This window comes from Heterocephalus glaber, unplaced genomic scaffold (genome assembly GCF_053883595.1).
Source record: "Heterocephalus glaber isolate CG9 unplaced genomic scaffold, H.glaber_assembly_v1.0 deba00001523, whole genome shotgun sequence".
Classification (NCBI taxonomy): domain Eukaryota; kingdom Metazoa; phylum Chordata; class Mammalia; order Rodentia; family Bathyergidae; genus Heterocephalus; species Heterocephalus glaber.
The window spans coordinates 6,442,750-6,460,421 of NW_028258327.1; the positions used below are offsets into that span (position 1 = coordinate 6,442,750).

General features: G+C 33.6%; 1 protein-coding gene across 4 annotated transcripts in view; it reads left to right on the forward strand.

Moving 5' to 3' along the window:
• Ascc3 (activating signal cointegrator 1 complex subunit 3) overlaps nucleotides 1-17,672 on the forward strand; it is a 320,418-nt gene that overhangs the window by 156,918 nt on the left and 145,828 nt on the right. For all 4 annotated transcript variants that reach the window (XR_002388709.2, XM_004862476.4, XM_021242706.2 and 1 more), the window contains exon 14: nucleotides 8,192-8,326. Coding sequence is in view for 3 of the 4 variants with exons in the window: in XM_004862476.4 (XP_004862533.1) it covers nucleotides 8,192-8,326 (135 nt within the window). In the remaining variant the exon portion in view is untranslated. The remainder of the gene's footprint in view (nucleotides 1-8,191; nucleotides 8,327-17,672) is intronic.

Below are 17,672 nucleotides of genomic sequence, written 5' to 3' on the forward strand. Positions count from 1 at the left end.
GTTGGTTTTTGCGTTTGTTTCTTGTGTTTTTGAGGTCCTCTTCACAAAATCATTGCCTGCATCAATGTCTTGAAGTGTTTAATTTTATAGTTTCAGGTCCATATGCTTATGCCTTTGATCCATTTTGAGTTGAATTTTTGTATATGGTGAGAGATAGGAACCTAGTTTCATTCTTTTCTATATTGATGTTGAGGCTGCTATTTTCCAGTGTATGTTTCTGATGCCTTTTTTATGAATAAGTTGATCATAGATGCATGGATGTATGTCTAGGAACTCTTTTGTGTTCCATGGGTATTTGTATCTTGGATACCTTATGGGAACTGTCTTCTGTTACATGGTTATCTGTGTCATGGTTATCTTTTGTATCTATTCAAATACCAGTACCTTATTGTTTTGGTTAGTGTCTCTGTAATACAGTAAGTCTCCAGCTTATGAACATTCGAGTTGTGTACTTTCACAGATAGGAATGGTCCTCACAATACCAACTTTCTTAGATGCAAACATATCACATAAGTAGCTCACATGTCTGCTGGACATTTCACAGTTGTGCTACAGTGTGCTTACTGTACAGTGTGATAGTGTAGAGTAGAACAGTACTATCAGGGACCTACTGTACTGTTGTGTGTGTTTGTTTTTTTATGCTTTACATTGTATTTTTGTGTCAAAGGTGTATAAAACTTGCTTTGTTGGACTTATGAACAAATCCGACTTATGAGCATTGTCCCAAAACAGAACTCATTCCTAAGTCAAGGACTCACTGTATATCATAAAATTGGATATTGTGATTTTTTGTTGTTGTTGTTATTGTTATTCAAGATAGCTTTGGATTTTGAGGATCTTTTGTACTTTCATAAGATTTTATAATTTTGTTATTTTTACTTCTGTGAAGAATGTTATTATAGCTTGTGTTTAGATATCTCCCAAAAGCCTCATGCTTTTTCAGAGTTGGCTGAATCTAGAGTATGTGAGGCTGGGATTCAAAGCATGTGATTACTAAACAGTACACTGATTGTTTTGGCACCACCCTAATCCCTGTTGTCTGAATAATATAAAAGGGGCAGAAAGACTCTTTGAAGGCCCCTTGTTGGTTTTGCTACCTTGTGGGTGTCATGAACTGTTACTTCTCTGTGAAACCCCTCTGTCATGTGCCACCATGCCTTGGAGCCAGCTGATTATGTACTGAAACCTCTAAAACTGTAAGCTAAATAAGCCTTTCCTCTTTTAACTTACAGTGTCGGGTATTTTTTCTCAACAACAAGAGGAAAGTAGCTAACACAAATGTTATTTGTATTTTGATGGGGATGCATTGAATCTGTCACTTGCTTTGGGTAATATAGATGTTTTGTTCTGTTTTTTGAGACAGGGTCTCACTATGTAGCCCAGGCTGACCTTGAACTTGCCATATTCCTGCTTCAGCCTCCTAACAGCTCAGCTAAACAGTATTAATTCTTCCAGTCTATGAACATGGGAGGGCTTTCCATTTGTGGTTTGTGTGTGTGTGTATGTGTGTGTTCTTCAATTTTCCTCTCTCAATATTTGGTAATTTTTACTTCCTTAGTTAGATTTATTTCTAGGTATTTTTGTTGTTTTTTTGTAGCTATTGTGAGTGAAACTATATATTTTCTAAACAGTATCAAAAGACTAATTAACAATTTTAGCTTATATCTCTGAAAGGCTTGCTAATAAAAATTTAAGTGAAACTACCCAGGACAATTAAATATCTAGTTGAATAATATAATGTTACCTGATAACCTATATTTTAATATCTATGAAAGTATGAATTCAACCTATATCATTAAGATGTACAGTCTTTTAAATTCAAATATACTCTAAAAAATGGTTTAATGAATGCTTATCATCTTTAACATTGGGATTTTAGCAATCACTTATCATGTGTGCGCAGTGGTTGCCGGAATAGTATGGTGGTAACAAGGAGATATAAAAACTAGTAAAATGTGAGCCTTGCCATCATGCGACCTCCACAGAAGAAATACAACTTGATACAAAGAAAGTAGGTTTTGGAATTTCATATCTAAGGCTAATTCTGGTTCTACTCTTGAATGAAAGCAAATTATTAAACCTCTCTGAGCTTCAATTTTCTCATTTGTACAATTCTAATAAAATTACCTGCCTCGTTGTGTTGTGAGTAATAAGGTACATTTATATTGTGCCTAGTATTAGGCCTAGCACATAACAAGCACTTAATTAATAGTATTTTTTTATTATTAGTCTCAATAGGGAAGAAGTCTATATATATATATATATATATATATATATATATATATATATATATAGTGAACATACAATGCAAAAAAGAAAAAGTTTGAACTATATATTGAGAGTGATTGATTTTCCCTGGGGAAATTAGAGAAAGATCACTAGATCCAGGCCTTGAAGTTTTGTAGAATTTACACAGATGGAGTTGGCAAGAGGACTGAGTAAAAAACATGGCTAAAGGCCTAGAAACATACACATGCATGAAGGTTTTAAACAACAGGTCAAGAAATTTAAAGCAATGAGAGCCAAATATTTCTATTATTTTTTTCTTAGTCCATTATTCAAAGCCCACTTTCAAAAGTTGCTAAAAGTATTTTAAATTGTTTAATGTGATGTTAGATACACATTGTGAATCCATATATACCTAAAAGTGGAATAAATATTTATATAGGTGCCAATTTATAACAATTATATACTGTTCTTAGCATTTAGTCTGTTAGGCTAAATTAATTTTACTTAGTTTTATTATAATAATGCTTACCAGCTATGACAGAGGTTCTCAAAGTTCCTGTATAAGAGCATTAACGTCTCTGTGGAACTTGTTTGAAATTCAATTTCTTGTCTTGCTCTAGACCTATTTAGTCAAAATGGGCTGTGGGAAGAAGGAGTAGAAATCTGTTTTTTAATAAGCTTTCCAGGTAACTTGGAAGAGGTCTAAAAATTGAAACCATTCTCTTACTAAATGTATTTTCATTTACATTATGTCCCTAGATTCTTATGGTAATCCTGTGATGCACAGTAAGTCTGTATTCTTAGAGAAATAAGAATAGAAGGTATTAAATAGTTTATTCTAAATCACATTGCTATTCAGTAATATTCCAACATAGTTTTTTTTTATCTTTTTCAAATAATATGCTTTTTCTTTAAATACATTCTGAAATAATTATTTAAGCTTTCCAGTTTTTTGCACGATTATTTTTGAGCTTTTCCTCATTCATCAACTTTTAATGAGCATTTTATGTGAAAAGGGCTTTCTTTGACAAGTCACACAACAAGGCTAGGATTCAAAGTCACATATTTTCTCTCCAAGTACAGGGCTGATTTCAGCATATATCTTAAATTATATCACTTTTTTTTTTGGTACTGAGGATCGAACTCAGGACCTTGAGCTTGTGAGGCAGGCACAGACCCACTGAGCTAACTCCTTGGCCCTTACTTTTTTTGAGTAAAAACAAATATATATGATATTTTTTAAATGTATAATCTAAGAAACCTCAAATAAAATTATCAACAGTTTTATCAGTTTAAATTTACTATCTTTGTTGACTTGAAACTACTCTAATCTCATTTTAAGACACATGCATTTAAGTGCTTCTTAGTTACTAAAAGTATTTCTAAGATTAATTTGGAGTTATTTCTGCCAAATGAAACAATGTGGTCCTCTGTTATAATTTTCGTATGTCTCTTTGAATTAACCAAATTAACAAACCATAAAATCAATTATGTTTATAGAGACCCAGAACCTTGCAGTGTCTTCTGTTGAAGAATCTAGACAGAAAACTCTTACGAGTTTATTGTACTGAATAAGACATGAGGGATGCTTTAATAAAAAGTAATTGCTACTTTAAGTTGTAACTGTTTCTGTTGGCTACAATAGAAGATAATTTGCAAAATGATAAGCTGGCAAGGCAGACTGCATAATTAATCAAGATTTAAGGTCATGGATTATTTTTCTTTAGTTTCCTTATCTGTTAATTCATCAGGATTTATATGATACGACATTTGAATTATGGAAAATAGAATCTGATCACATTATAAAACCCTGGCTTGGCTGTTCCTCAAAAGATTAATGTCTAGAATGTACAAAGAACTCAAAAAAATCAGAGCCCCCAAATTTAAAGACCCAATCCAAAAAAAAAGGACATCTGAAATGAATAGACATCTCTCAGATGAAGAAGTAGAAGTGGCAAATAAATATATGAAAAAAATGTTCAACATAAATGGTTACTTAAGAAATGCAAATTGAAACAACACTTAGATTCCATCTCACTCCAGAAAGAATGGCTATTATCAAGAAATCAACCAATTACAAATGCTGACAGGGCTGTGGGGAAAAAGGAACCCTTCTCCACAGTTGGTGGGAGTGTAGACTGGTACAACCACTGAAAATCAGTGTGGAGATGCCTCAAAAAGCTGAAGTAGAGGTTCGATTTGACCCAGGTATTCCTCTTCTTGTTATCTTCCCAAAATAATTAAAAACATCATATCACAGCGATATATGCACACCCATGTTTATAGCAGCAGAGTTTGTAATAGATAAATCTTGGAAATGGCCCAAATGCCCATCAACTGATGAATGGATAATGAAGATGTGTTTTTTTTGTTTTGTTTTATTTTGGTTGTTTTGGTACCGGGGATCTAACTCAGGACCTTGTGCTTGCAAGGCAGGCAGCAGAACCACTGAGCTAAATCCTGGCCCCAAAGATGAGGTTTTTTATATAATGGAGTACTACTCTGCCATAAAAGGATAAACTTGGGACATTTCTAGGTAAATGGATACACTTTGAGACCGTACTGTTATGTGAAATACATTGGACATGTGTTCAAATGTGCATAGTTTCTCTGGTGTGAGAAACCAAAAGTATAAATAAGAACCAAAATATATAATATATATTGTGAAATAGGAAGAAAAGGCACAAATGGGAAGGGAAGCTAGAGAGGGAGAGAGAGAAGGAAGGAAGGGAAGGAAGGAAGGAAGGAAAAAAAAGAAGAAAGAATAGAAGGAAAAAATGGAAACAAAGCTTTTGTAAGTAAGGAGGGGAAGAGGGGTTGAAATGGGAAAAAAAGAAGCAAGATATATCATGTACAGGTACAAATTCCCTATGATAATGTGCTCATTGTGTATCTCTAAAATGTACCAATGGAATTAATTTTAAAAAAGAAAACCCCAACTCATCTGAGAAATGATCTAGAGTCTATACTGGTTATATAAAATACTAAATTTTCATGTAGCCTATGTTTATAGGTAGATGAAGGTAAGGGAAATTTTTAAAAACATCTTTGTAGTGGTGGTATTATTTTACCTTTTAATGGCTTTCATTGTTAGAGAGGAAAATTACATTGGTGGTAATTACTAATTTCACACAATAATAAAATGGTTAAACTAAGTTGTTAATAGTTCAGTTTCTAGACCCTACCCTAAATATTCTTACTCAGTTGATTTTCAGAAGAGGACCCAGAAATCTCTTAAGTGCACCAGCAATGAATCTGATGAAATTGTCTTTGGATCTCAGTGTAAAAACCTGAAAAGAAAATGTACTTCTTGAAGCTAACACACTTTAAAAATTTTTTTTAAATATTCCAAATAATATTATGCCCTCCTCCGTGAAGCTTGCACCCTACTGTTACAGCCAAATAGGACTGATGATTGTGGACTTTCCTTCTAGCTTGGAACCTTGGAATACAGTTATTGTATCTTTGATGCTTAGTACAGTGTTTGACACATAGTAGATTCTACCTAAATATCTTGGGATAGATGAATAAAGAGATCCACCAGCTCCATGTCTAGAGTTCCTACGATTTCCGCACTCCATCCTTCTTTGATGCAGCTGCCTAAATTATATGTTCAGCTTTATCTTCCTCCTTAAATGATAGAGGTTTTTCATAGACAGGACTGTGTCTTGGCTACTTTTATATCTGCCTATACATATCTGTCCATACATGGCTAGTAAATATAAAGTAAAAATATTTTGGGTTTATTTAAGCCATTACACTAGATTCCCACATCCAAGAGGGCAGGAAACCTTTGTTTTTCAGTTTTTCTGTGAGACTGGGCATGACTATATGCTCAACAACATTTGAAAAAATAAATGAAAAAAAATTAACCATTTTAATTCAGGTTTTCTTAAAATTTAATGTTAAAAAATTTAATGTTGGGGTTCATGAGGTTTTATAAATAATAAAATTTATTTTTATATTAGAGAAAACAATCTGCCTTGGCAAACGCATAGTCAAAATGTTCCTACCTTTTGCAAGAGACAGAATGGTAGAATCTGACATATGCTGTACTGGTGAAACTTCAGAGGATTATGGTTATCAGAATTTTCCATCTTAAAGTTTTTTTAAAAATTTTATTAATACATGTTTGAAGTATATAATGATTACATTCATCATGGGGAATTGGTACATGTGCATAACACATCTTGTTTGTTTGTTTGAGATAAGGTCTTGTTTTGTAGTGCAGGCTGACCTTGAACTCACTATGTACCCTGCTCTTGAGCTCACAGTGGTCCACCTGCCTCAGCCTCCTGAGTGTTGCTGTTACAAACATGCACCACCATTCCCAGCTCATATCTTAATTCTTTTTGCATCCCTTTCCATGACTGACTGATGTTGTTTCTCCATATGGCTTACACTGTTTTTTTTTCTTTAAACTCTTTGGGAGATTTTTTTTTTTAGGAATTTTGGGTTTTTCCACATTATCTTATCTTTACTTTGAATTCACCCTAAAAGAATTTTAGTTAGGCATTCTAGTTTTGTGATTGATTGTTATATAAGATTTACCCTGGTGTGAATTTTAATTGGTATCATATATATGGGAACATGTTCTTTGACAACTTTATAGACTGTTTGCTTCCTGATACTGTAAAAACAAACAAACCTGAGGTAATCAACTTAAAGAGGAAGTTTATTTGGGCTCAGAGTTTCAGAGATTTCAGACCATGGTCTGTTGCTGTGGTTTGTGTAGTGAGGCAGAACATTATCATTGAAGCAAATGGTGTCACCAGCTGCTCACCTCACAGTAGCTAGGAAGCAAAAAGAGAGAAAGGACTAACATGCCACATTCTCCTTTGAGGGTCGCTCCAGTGACCTAAAACCTCCCACTGTGCCTCATTTCTTAAAGTTTCCACCATCTCCCAGTTTGTACCAGACTGGATAATAAGCTTTAACTCATGAGTCTTTGGGGGGATATTTAATACCAAAGCTACAGCATTCTACCTCTGGCTTCCAAAAACTCATGTCCACCTCAGCATGCAAAATGCATTCAGTGCATCTCCAAGAGTCTCCAATGTTTTAAGCCTTCTAGCATTGCTCAAAAGTCCAAATCCAAAGTATCTGATTCTCTATGCAAAAACTAAGCTGTGTGCCCCCCCAAAATAAAAAACCCAAGTTAAAAATTCTGAAATACAGTGACATAGGGTAAACATTCCTATTCTAACACAGAGGAGTAGGAAAATAATGATTGACTGGATCAAAACAAGACAGAAGCCCAGCAAGGCAAACATTAAATCCTAAGTTGCCGTGTCATGGCCTCTGGTGTATACAGTGTCAAGGTGTGGGCTCCCAGGGGTTGGCAGCTCCAACCCTATGGATTTGCTCATTGTAAACCACCCAGCACTCTTTTAGCCTGACCTTGCATGCTGCCTGCATTTTCCCTCATCAGTGACACTCAACAGAATATGATTTCAACTAAAGAGAATAAAATAAGGGAGTAGCTAACAGTCTGCATTTGCTGCTTGTCATTGTGTACCTTCTGTCCTCTGCAGTGTTTCTTCTTTGTCATTCTAACCCTTCCCCACGATTATATCAGTCCTATCTTTCCCAAAGAGCCATTGCTGTGAAAAAAGATTTTATTCTTTCGTATGAACAAAATTATCATCCTCAATTTTCTATGGTATGTGTAAAACATAATGAATCGTATCTTCCTAATAGAAATGCACAAACTCCAAATGTTATAGAATCCACCCATTAGCACATAAATCATTTATAGGCTAATAATGTCGTGTTACTGAATTTTATTTAACATGCCCTTATTCTATACGTGCTTTGTTCTAAAATAAGGAAATGTAGGATATTTCATAAATTCAAGCTTTGTTTTGAAAATTAATATTTGTTTTATAAAGGATGATTCCTAGGCTAGTATTAAGCTGTGATTTAATGAATTGGAATATTAAATTACTTCCCTTTATTTTAGGTGATGGTGTTTGTACATGCTCGAAATGCCACTGTAAGAACAGCTATGTCTCTAATAGAAAAAGCAAAAAATTGTGGCCAGATTTCCTACTTTTTGCCTACCGAAGGACCTGAATATGGGCATGCAGAAAAACAGGTAAAGAGGTATAAATGACAACAAGAGGGCAAGAACTAAAGCATACAATGGGCCATAAAGGTCAGATATTTTGTGAGTGAAAGATACCCCATCTACAGGTTCCAAGAAGTAAATTTTAGAAATTTATTGACTTTTTCCTTCACTTAATTATCTTTTAAAAAGTTCCACAGCATGATGTATTCATTTAACACAACTTTCCATGTGGTTCTAATTGAAGTGCTTATTCCTACTTTTAAAAATGTAATTAAAATGTAACATTCAAGTAAATTTTGTAAAATGTTAACATCTAGTGGCCTTATCATTATTCTTTTAAAGAATTAATAGTTTTTAAATTTTCAGTTTTACCTTCCAAATACAATATTGGCTTATATAACCTAAGTAATCAAAAAGTCTTTTTAAAGAATGTGAAGGACTCCTAAATGAAAAGATTTGAAATCAACTGCTGCACTACCCATAATATGTTCAAGAAGTAGAAAACCATGGGATCACCTGCATCCTTGTTAGAAAAGCAGAACCTCTGGCTTACCAAATCAGAATCTATATTCAACTAGATTCCCAAGTGATCTCATGAACATTACAGTTTACTGCTCTAGGTAGTTTGAGTGTTGATAGTATCTTACAGGTTTTATTTAATTATATTAATTCAAAAATAATTTAGAACAAGATTGGACAAACTGTGGCCTGGGGGATGAGTGACCACTTGATTTTATAATTAAAGTTTTATTAGAATATAGCCAAATCTGATGCTTTATCATCTATGGCTGCTTTCTTAACCTAGAAGGGAAGAATTGATGACTAGCTATAGACTCTAAGATTCTCTTCCTTTGTAGAAGAGGTGTACTAGCCCTGATTTAAAGCTATGAAAATAAATTTTTAAAGATGTATATCGGCCTAAAAGGATATTCAAACTTTTCATGACGTGCTTACTGAATAACTGCTAATATCAGACATTGTGCTATGTACTTTCACATTTATTATCTTAGTAAAATATTTAATTATGGTTAATTACATTTTGACCATTAGTTTGACATTTTAAATTCTGACTATAGTAAGCTGATGCCAGTTGTCTTCAACATCAGATTTTCTTTCAATTTAGAACTACAAAATTTATTTATTCTCATTTTTTTCACTTTATAAAGTTTCCTATTGTATAGTTTTGTCTTATTCCAGTTATTTATGAGTCTTTGAAAAGTCAATTTGGTATTCATAAGTCTTGTTTCATTTCTTTGGAACTAACAAACAACTCTATTGTGTTTAAAGCCAAGCCTTGGGAGCCACCTTGTGGATTTCTGGTTACTTCATACTTCCCAATTCTGAGAGCTTTTGTTATTTTAGTTAATTTATGTTTATTACTCATTGTTAGAGTTTTCTAGTCTCAAAGACTGTTTTTATTGTTGTTACATGACTATCGTGTCTTCACACTGTTATTATTCCTTGACATTTTTGTAAGTAATTCAGATACATCATGATATAGTCTATAGCTCATACAGTTATAATTCTTAGAGAGAGACATTTTCTGGTTATTTAAAGCACTGTCACTGGATAAAATTCATAAATCATTATGTTAAAAAAGTATGGAGAAATAGAAAATTTTAATATAGTAGGGTAGACTTAAAAATCCCTAGTCATTATGACTACTTGATTTTTTTTCATACTTTTTTTATTATATTTGACTTTTGTCTGCATCCAAGTGTTACTGCATTTGTTAAAGAGGAATGGATTTATTGAGGTCATGTTTTCAAGGAACATTGTCTTGTTCACTATTATATTCCCAGTCACCATGTAGTATTTGTCTCATAATAGGTACCTTCAAATTACTTTTTTTTGCTTTTATTCTTCTGAGACAGCATTTTAAGAGTTGCTTTCATTTTAATTTTCTTATGTGATCTACATCACTGTTCTGTCCTTTCGAGATTCTTATCCCCATTACACAGATAAAGAAACTCAAACTGAGAAAGTAAGTTGTTTTCCCAGAGACTACATCTAATGAGTAGTAGAGCATGGTTTGAACCAATCTAACTCTGTAATCCACCCTGGTATCCTGTATGTTTAAAAGTAAAACGTCAAATCCAATCTGGGAATATCTGAAGCCTTTAGAGCATAGAATCTTTTTTTTTAACATGAGAGAGTATTTCTTCAACCTAACTAAATCTTTAAGAGAGATTTGTAAAAGCCTGCCTTTTCACAGTGCATATGATAGCAAAAAAATAAGATAATCCTTCTGAATGCTTCCTTAAGCATTCAGAATCTAACATTGTTCTTTTAACTAGTTATTTATTTTTATTTTTCAAAATGCCTTTTGAACTTGAATGGTATTAAACTTCCCATGATTCCAAGGGAGCAAATATTGTGGTGGTAGGAAATATTTCTTCCCACTTTTTTGAAAAATGGCAAATTAAGTACTTTATACATTAAAATAAAATTAGATTCCGGCACCTGCCTCGCAAGTGCAAAGTCCCGAGTTCAATCCCCGGTACCAAAATAAAATAAAATAAAATAAAATAAAATAAAATAAAATTAGAAGGTAAATTTGCTGTGGTTATAAATGGAAATTTAGCCTTGTACCTCTTGTTAATGGGAATATCGCGAAATTCCTACTGTGTCACAGTCATATTTTACCCCAAATGTTTAATATAACCAACTCTACTGCTATCTTACCAAGTAAAAAGTAGTTCTTTAAAAACTCCCCTAGGATATCCAACTCCTTTTTCTCCTCCAAACCTCTTCATCCCCCCTTTCCTCCACCCTTTTCTCTTCTCTCTCCATGTGTGTAAATTAATAACACTTTCTAGGCCCTAGCATAACTCATAATGAATCTTTTCTCTCCTGTAATTAGAACATCTGATACCATTCCCATTAATCAGAGTCACTCCCAGATGAAAACCCACCTGTGTTTCCAAATTGTTCACTGAAATGAGAAGGTATAGAAAGGAAAGTGAAGTACCCCAAAAGTAGTTTAAACTATAGATGGACCTTGGCTTCCCCTTAGGCAAGGGAGTGTCTCAAGAATTCCCAAAGCAAGAGGGCACATTAATGAAAAGCTAGAAAAGCTCTTATTGTGACTTTACCCCTAGAAGCCTTATAGCCTTAGATACCTAAAATTTTATGAGACTTATTTCTTCTGTGAAACAGAGTGATAATGGAATATGTAATGTGTATTCTAGTAGTTTTTTGTGAGAAAAAATGGAATATATGAAATTATTTTAGAAAGTGGTCAGATTATATCATAGAAACCAAATTTCAAAACATATATGTACAAATAGCTAAATTTATAAACAGTGAAAGGATAATGAGCAATGTGAATACTATTTCCTTAATTTACCCCACACTTTATTTCTTTTTTCCATCCCCCACACAGATAATTGCCTCAAGGAATCACTTTTTGTACATACCTCATATCTCAGAATAGTAGCTCATATATGTAGAAGTAAGGAATGAAGATATTTTCATTATCGAGCCATGGTTTTCACTTTAAGTGAAATGAATACAATTAGAATCTTCAGATTCTTTTTCCCTCAAGATCTGTCAAATCAGTTTTTCCCCCACTATGAGGGCAAATTTCTTCATACTCCCTAAATACTCTAGTAGTAGATTAAACATTCCCATCCATTCTTGTACAGAATTTCTCTGATTTATGGACACTGACATGGATTCAATTATTTTACATATATCAGAGATATTGAGAAGTTTTCTTTTAGGTGGGAATGGTCTACCGGAAATATTTATTGACTAATTTAGACCAATATGTATGCAAGCTACTTAAAAGTATAATTTTATGACTTTTCATTATATAAATCTACCAATAATCTCCTCCATTCCATAGACACAGCTTAGACTTGCCTAAATTGATGGGAGTCACAATTGTTGGTGTGAGTTAACCTCAGTTGACACATAGAGCATATTCTGTAAATGGTTACCTATAGCTTTGAAAGAAAGAAGATAATAGTTTAAAGAATGATGGATGTGACATTTAAATGGAACAGGAACAAATATTTTATTGTTAAAAAAAGCAATAAGCAGTATCTTACAAATATTAGTACCACCTACAGTAGATATTTACATCTTTATATGTGCACTTGTTAAATTTAAAATTAAAACCTGAATTTTCCAATAAGCACAGAAAAAGAAGAAATAAATTGAGTAAACAAGTTTTAGAGGATAAAAACTTATTAGATGAAATTAACAGATGATATGTTTTTGTTATGTTTCGTTTGTTTTGATTTTTGAGACAGGGTTTCATTATGTAGTTCAGGCTGGCCTTGAACTTACTATGTAGTCCAGGCTGACCTCAAACTTCCAGTGATTCCCCTTACCTCAGCCTCCTGAGTGCTGGGATTACAGGTTTGACCCATCGTGTTTGGCTCAGTTTATATCTTTTTAAGCCCAGTCAGTCATCAAAGACTACATGTGACAGCTGAGGGCGTAGCTAAGTGGTAAAGTATTTACCTTGAGTGTGCAAGGCCATGCATTTAATCCTCAGCACTGGGAAAAAATGAAAGAAAAATAAAACATGACAATGTCCAACTATAACTCTGAAGATGGTTTCAGTGTTTGACATTTCCTTGATTTACTGAGGCATTAATTATTTTAAAAGCCAGTCTTTTTTCAGCCCCTTTATGCTGGGCATCCTAAACCTGGAAATCTTTTCCAAGGAAAAACTAAAAGAAAAATGTTAATCTATACCAAGATTTTTATTTCAACACATGACCTATAATGAAAAAATAATAAAACTTTACACATATACAACAGTAGGGAAATTTTAAAATATGGACAATTCAATTGAATATATTCTTTATTGACAATCATTTTAAACTGTAAAACAAGGCCTTCAATTCTAAATTAAAATGCCAATTTTAATTCAATTAACGATGTCAAGTGCTGCTGTACATAATAAGTGACCGAACAAAGCAAGGCTTCTGTATTTGAGACACAGTTTCACAGATGATATAGAAATAAATAAGTGTATGTATGTGTGGAAAGCAGAAATTAGTAAATGACAATACAAAAGAACAAATAAATGAGAACACAAAAGAGAAGCAAATTAATTTAAGCAAGTCATCAGATTCAGTAGGCAGTAATAAGAAAAAAGGCATTCCAAGATACGAAAGAAACTGCAAGAGAAGGAAAACACCGGATATATTTGAAGAACTAGTGTTCTTTCTTCAGTGGAATGCAAGGTGCATAGAGGGCTGGGCATGTAGTTTTTTCCCTCCAGAATATGGAAGACTTAAGTTCTATACTTAGGCTGTTAGACTTTATATGCACTGTGAAGCTTGTGAAGATTGTTGGAGAGCCAAGTGTTATAAAAGTGGGATTCATGTTTCTCTAGGTAGGAGAAATTCCATTGTCCCAGATGTTCATTTCAATGTAGTCTAACATAATGTTCACTCTGAATATATGAGATTCTTGCCTAAAGAACATAGCAAGTAACATTGGGATTTCATCCTTGTTTCTTTGGGGGTTTTATGTTTTTTGCTTGTTTGTTTGTTTGTTTTTGGCACCAGGGATCGAACTCCGGATCTTGCACTTACAAAGCAGGCGGCAACACCACTGAGCTAAATCCACGGCCCAGTTATTACTTTCAAGTAAATTTTTATTGCTGCAATTTCTGTTTCTGTGCTTTAAAGTGTATTTTAGAAGCATAGAATAAATTTCTTTTGATAAATTTATACATTTTGTTTTGGAAAATTATGCTAGTTGCATTATTGTTCAATCTCATTTGAAAAATACCTGAGTAAGGAAAGCACTCTAAAGACCTGCAGATTTAATAATAAATCCCTGGGGATATAGAGATTTATGATTTGAAAATTTCAGCTGATTATTAAAGCATGTATTTTTGTTATGCACACTAACAATGCAATAATAATAGTTTTGTTTGTGCTTGCTTTAAGAATGTATACCATCAACTGTAATCTATCCCAACCAAGTATATATTACCATATCCCTCCATTCTCTTGTGCTGTATATCCTGGTTGACCCAATACAGTTTGAGTTTTCATCTTTTTGTAGAGCCTAGTTACAATCAGTTGTAATGATAAAATTTAAAGATCAAAACCACATTTCACCATATGATTTTTACAAATGTTTATTTCAATATTTATTTAAACATAGCCAATGAATAAAGAAAATCCAATTGTAGATGAGACTATCCTTTTGCTAATCCAAGTGCTCTCTCTAGAATCCTAACTTGTTTTTATATAATTGTGCTGTAGTCATAATCAGGGCAGCCCACATGGGAACCAAGACCATCTTTCAAGGGATATAGTATGGAGCAGAGAAAACAGTACTTCCTTTCTCCTAACATGACTAATTAGCACAGCCAGATCAACATCTGGAAATTGGTTATGGGGATTAGGTTAGTCTGTGTCATTAGGAATTGACTGTATTCGCGTGAGCCTCAAACTATTTTTGGTGATGGTCACTCAGCAGATATTTACTGAGTGTAAGGTAGTTAACAGAACAGTAAGTATCAAGATAGATAGGTGGCTTTGGTAACATCCTCTTTATAGTGAGTTGAGCAAGACATGCATTGTATCAGTCACAATTCAGTATAGGAAACAGAAGCCCTTCTAGATACAGTTTAAATACAAAATAATTTTGCACAAGAAATTAGGCTCTTACCAGAAGTTTGATAAGATTGGGGTTATCACTAAAATGTTTGAATTTAAGAGTAGTGATGAGCAGTTTAAAATCCACCACTGTCACTACCAATGTCTTCTAATATTGATGAACACACTAGAAAAACATTTTGAGTATATGATACATCCATTATAACATTCAGTCCTCCTGTTTCGAAGATCTTGCTTGTCAGTTAATGGCAACAGCAGGAAGATGGTTATCTCTTGACTGCCATCCAAATCTTGCATGAATTCTTTCAATTAGTAGAATAAACTTTTGCATCTGGCACCCTGACAAGACATTTGGAAAACAGTATTTTTACCTTCCCAGTCCATCCAGTAAAAGAAGACTCACAGAAGGAAGTGAGAATAGATTTTGTGTGCTGATTAATATTCAAATGGAAATATTTTAGCATGAAAAGCAGGTTCCCCTTTACCCTTACAGACATATTTTCTGGAAGGACTGAGATTATATGACTAATGAAATAATGACTTTTAAATGCATTTACAATAAATAATAAAGAGGAATACAGTGCTGAAAAAAAGTAAATTTGAGTGATGGTTTTAGAAGATGGTGTTTGTTCACCAACAAAGTGACATTTAAGCACAGATCTGAAGGTTAGGGTTAGGCAGAGCAAAGAGGTCAGATGAATGTTCTAAAAAAAGACCCTGCCATGAGAAAAACAATAGAACATGGGAGAAAATAAAGTCAAATGGCTAAAATATAGAGAATGATGGGGAGTAGCATTTGGCAACTGTGTGACATAAGTCTGATGTTGTAGGCCACAACTAAATCACAAAGAACTTGTATATAAGTTACAGATTTAGTATGTTACTTTCAAAGCAGTAGGTAATAATTACAGCACTTGGAGGAAGGGAGTAGCATGTTCAGTATTGTGTTTGCAATTTAAAATATCAGGGTAGAGGCAGGACAAGAGAAGATGAGAAGACTAGTTAGAGAGGGGAATTAATTGGGGAATATTTGGAAAATATTGCTAGGATTGGGTTAATGGTATAGAGGATTGAGAAAGAAAGATGAAGGTTTCTGTCTCCTGCAAAGATGTCTGGCTTGTATTGCTGAGTGGGTAGTTGGGTTATGAAGGAAAAAGAACATAGAGAAGAACTAGTTTAGAGGGAAGCATGTAGGTCATGAATTTCAGTTGGTCATACTTTAGAGAAGTAATTATGTATTAGTCCATCTTTTTTACCCATCTGCAGATTTTGTCTTACATTTATTTGTGTTTCCAGGAGTTAACATATGGTTACAACATGTTTCTTATTTAAATGACCTTGTCTTTGATTCTTTAAAGTGCATTTTTTCTTAGTTACTATCACATTTTATAAATTTGTTAGATACTTTCTATGAATGTAAATAATTTAATACATTTAATACTTTAATGAATTTGAGGTTATTTAGCATAAAATCTTATAAGGTCAAATTATACAGGTAGATAAAAATACTACTGCAAGTATCTTCCTATAAGAAACTTTGGTTCTTAAACCTTTGTGTACATTAAAATAACTTGAACCAATTAGACATGCATATCCAAGGACATAGAAAGATGTCTAACATCATTAACTATTAGGGAAATTCTAATTAAAACCATAATCAGATACTGTTACACACCTGTTGCAATGGCTAAAATGAAAAATAATGACAATGTCAAGTGCAGACAAACATGGGAGGCAGCTAATACTCTCCTTCATTGTGGATGGATGGCAAATCTAAAATGTTATAGCCACTGTGGTAATGGTTTACCAGTTTTCATAAAGCTAAACACACACATACCATATGACCCAGTAGCTCCATTACACACACACACACACACACACACACACACACACACACACACACACACACACATTTGTCATTGTTCCTAAAGGGTCTATTTGTAGTTACTAAGAGTAGAAACAACCCAAACATCATTTAATGGAGACTGAATTAACAAACTATATGTCCATGGATACCATGAAACACTACTCAGCCATAAAAAGAATGAACTATTAATACATGCAACAGCTTGGATGAATCTTAAAGGCATTAAGTTGGGAGAAAGAAACAGTATGAAAAGTTTATATACTTTTGGTTCAATTTATGTAACATTTTCAAAGTGACAAAACGACAGAGATGAGGGACAAACTGTGGTTGCCAGGGCTTGTCGGTAGAGAGGCTTTAACTATAAAGAATTAGCACAAGGAGGTTTCGTAGTGTAAAGGAACTTGTTTGTTTTTTGTAAAGGAACTGTTTTGTACCCTAATAATGGTGATAGTTACACAAATTAATGAATATGTTAAAATACATAGAACTATACACCAAAAGTGAGAAAATGGGCAATTTTACTCTGTCCTAATTTTTAAAATAAGATTTTTTCAAGTGTTCATCCCAGGGCCTCTTCCCCAAAGACTACAGTTCATTTGTACTGTGAGGTGGATGAGTCTACATGTAGGACATTCAGATTTGAAGATAGTTAAGAACAAACAACCCATATTTATTTTAAAATTCTTGCCACATCAGGCCTCTATCAAACCAATTGAAAAACAATACATAGTATTCCTAAGAACAGAGATAAAAGAGGTGACCTTTGTCTTCCCTGAGATCAGAGTGGCAAATCCAGTTGGTGGCCACTGCAGCTGATTCAGTGTGGAACTCATCTGGTCAGAGGAGAAGTTACTATGCTATACCCACACTCCAGATTCAGTTGATACCTTCAGGGATAATTCTTCCTGTA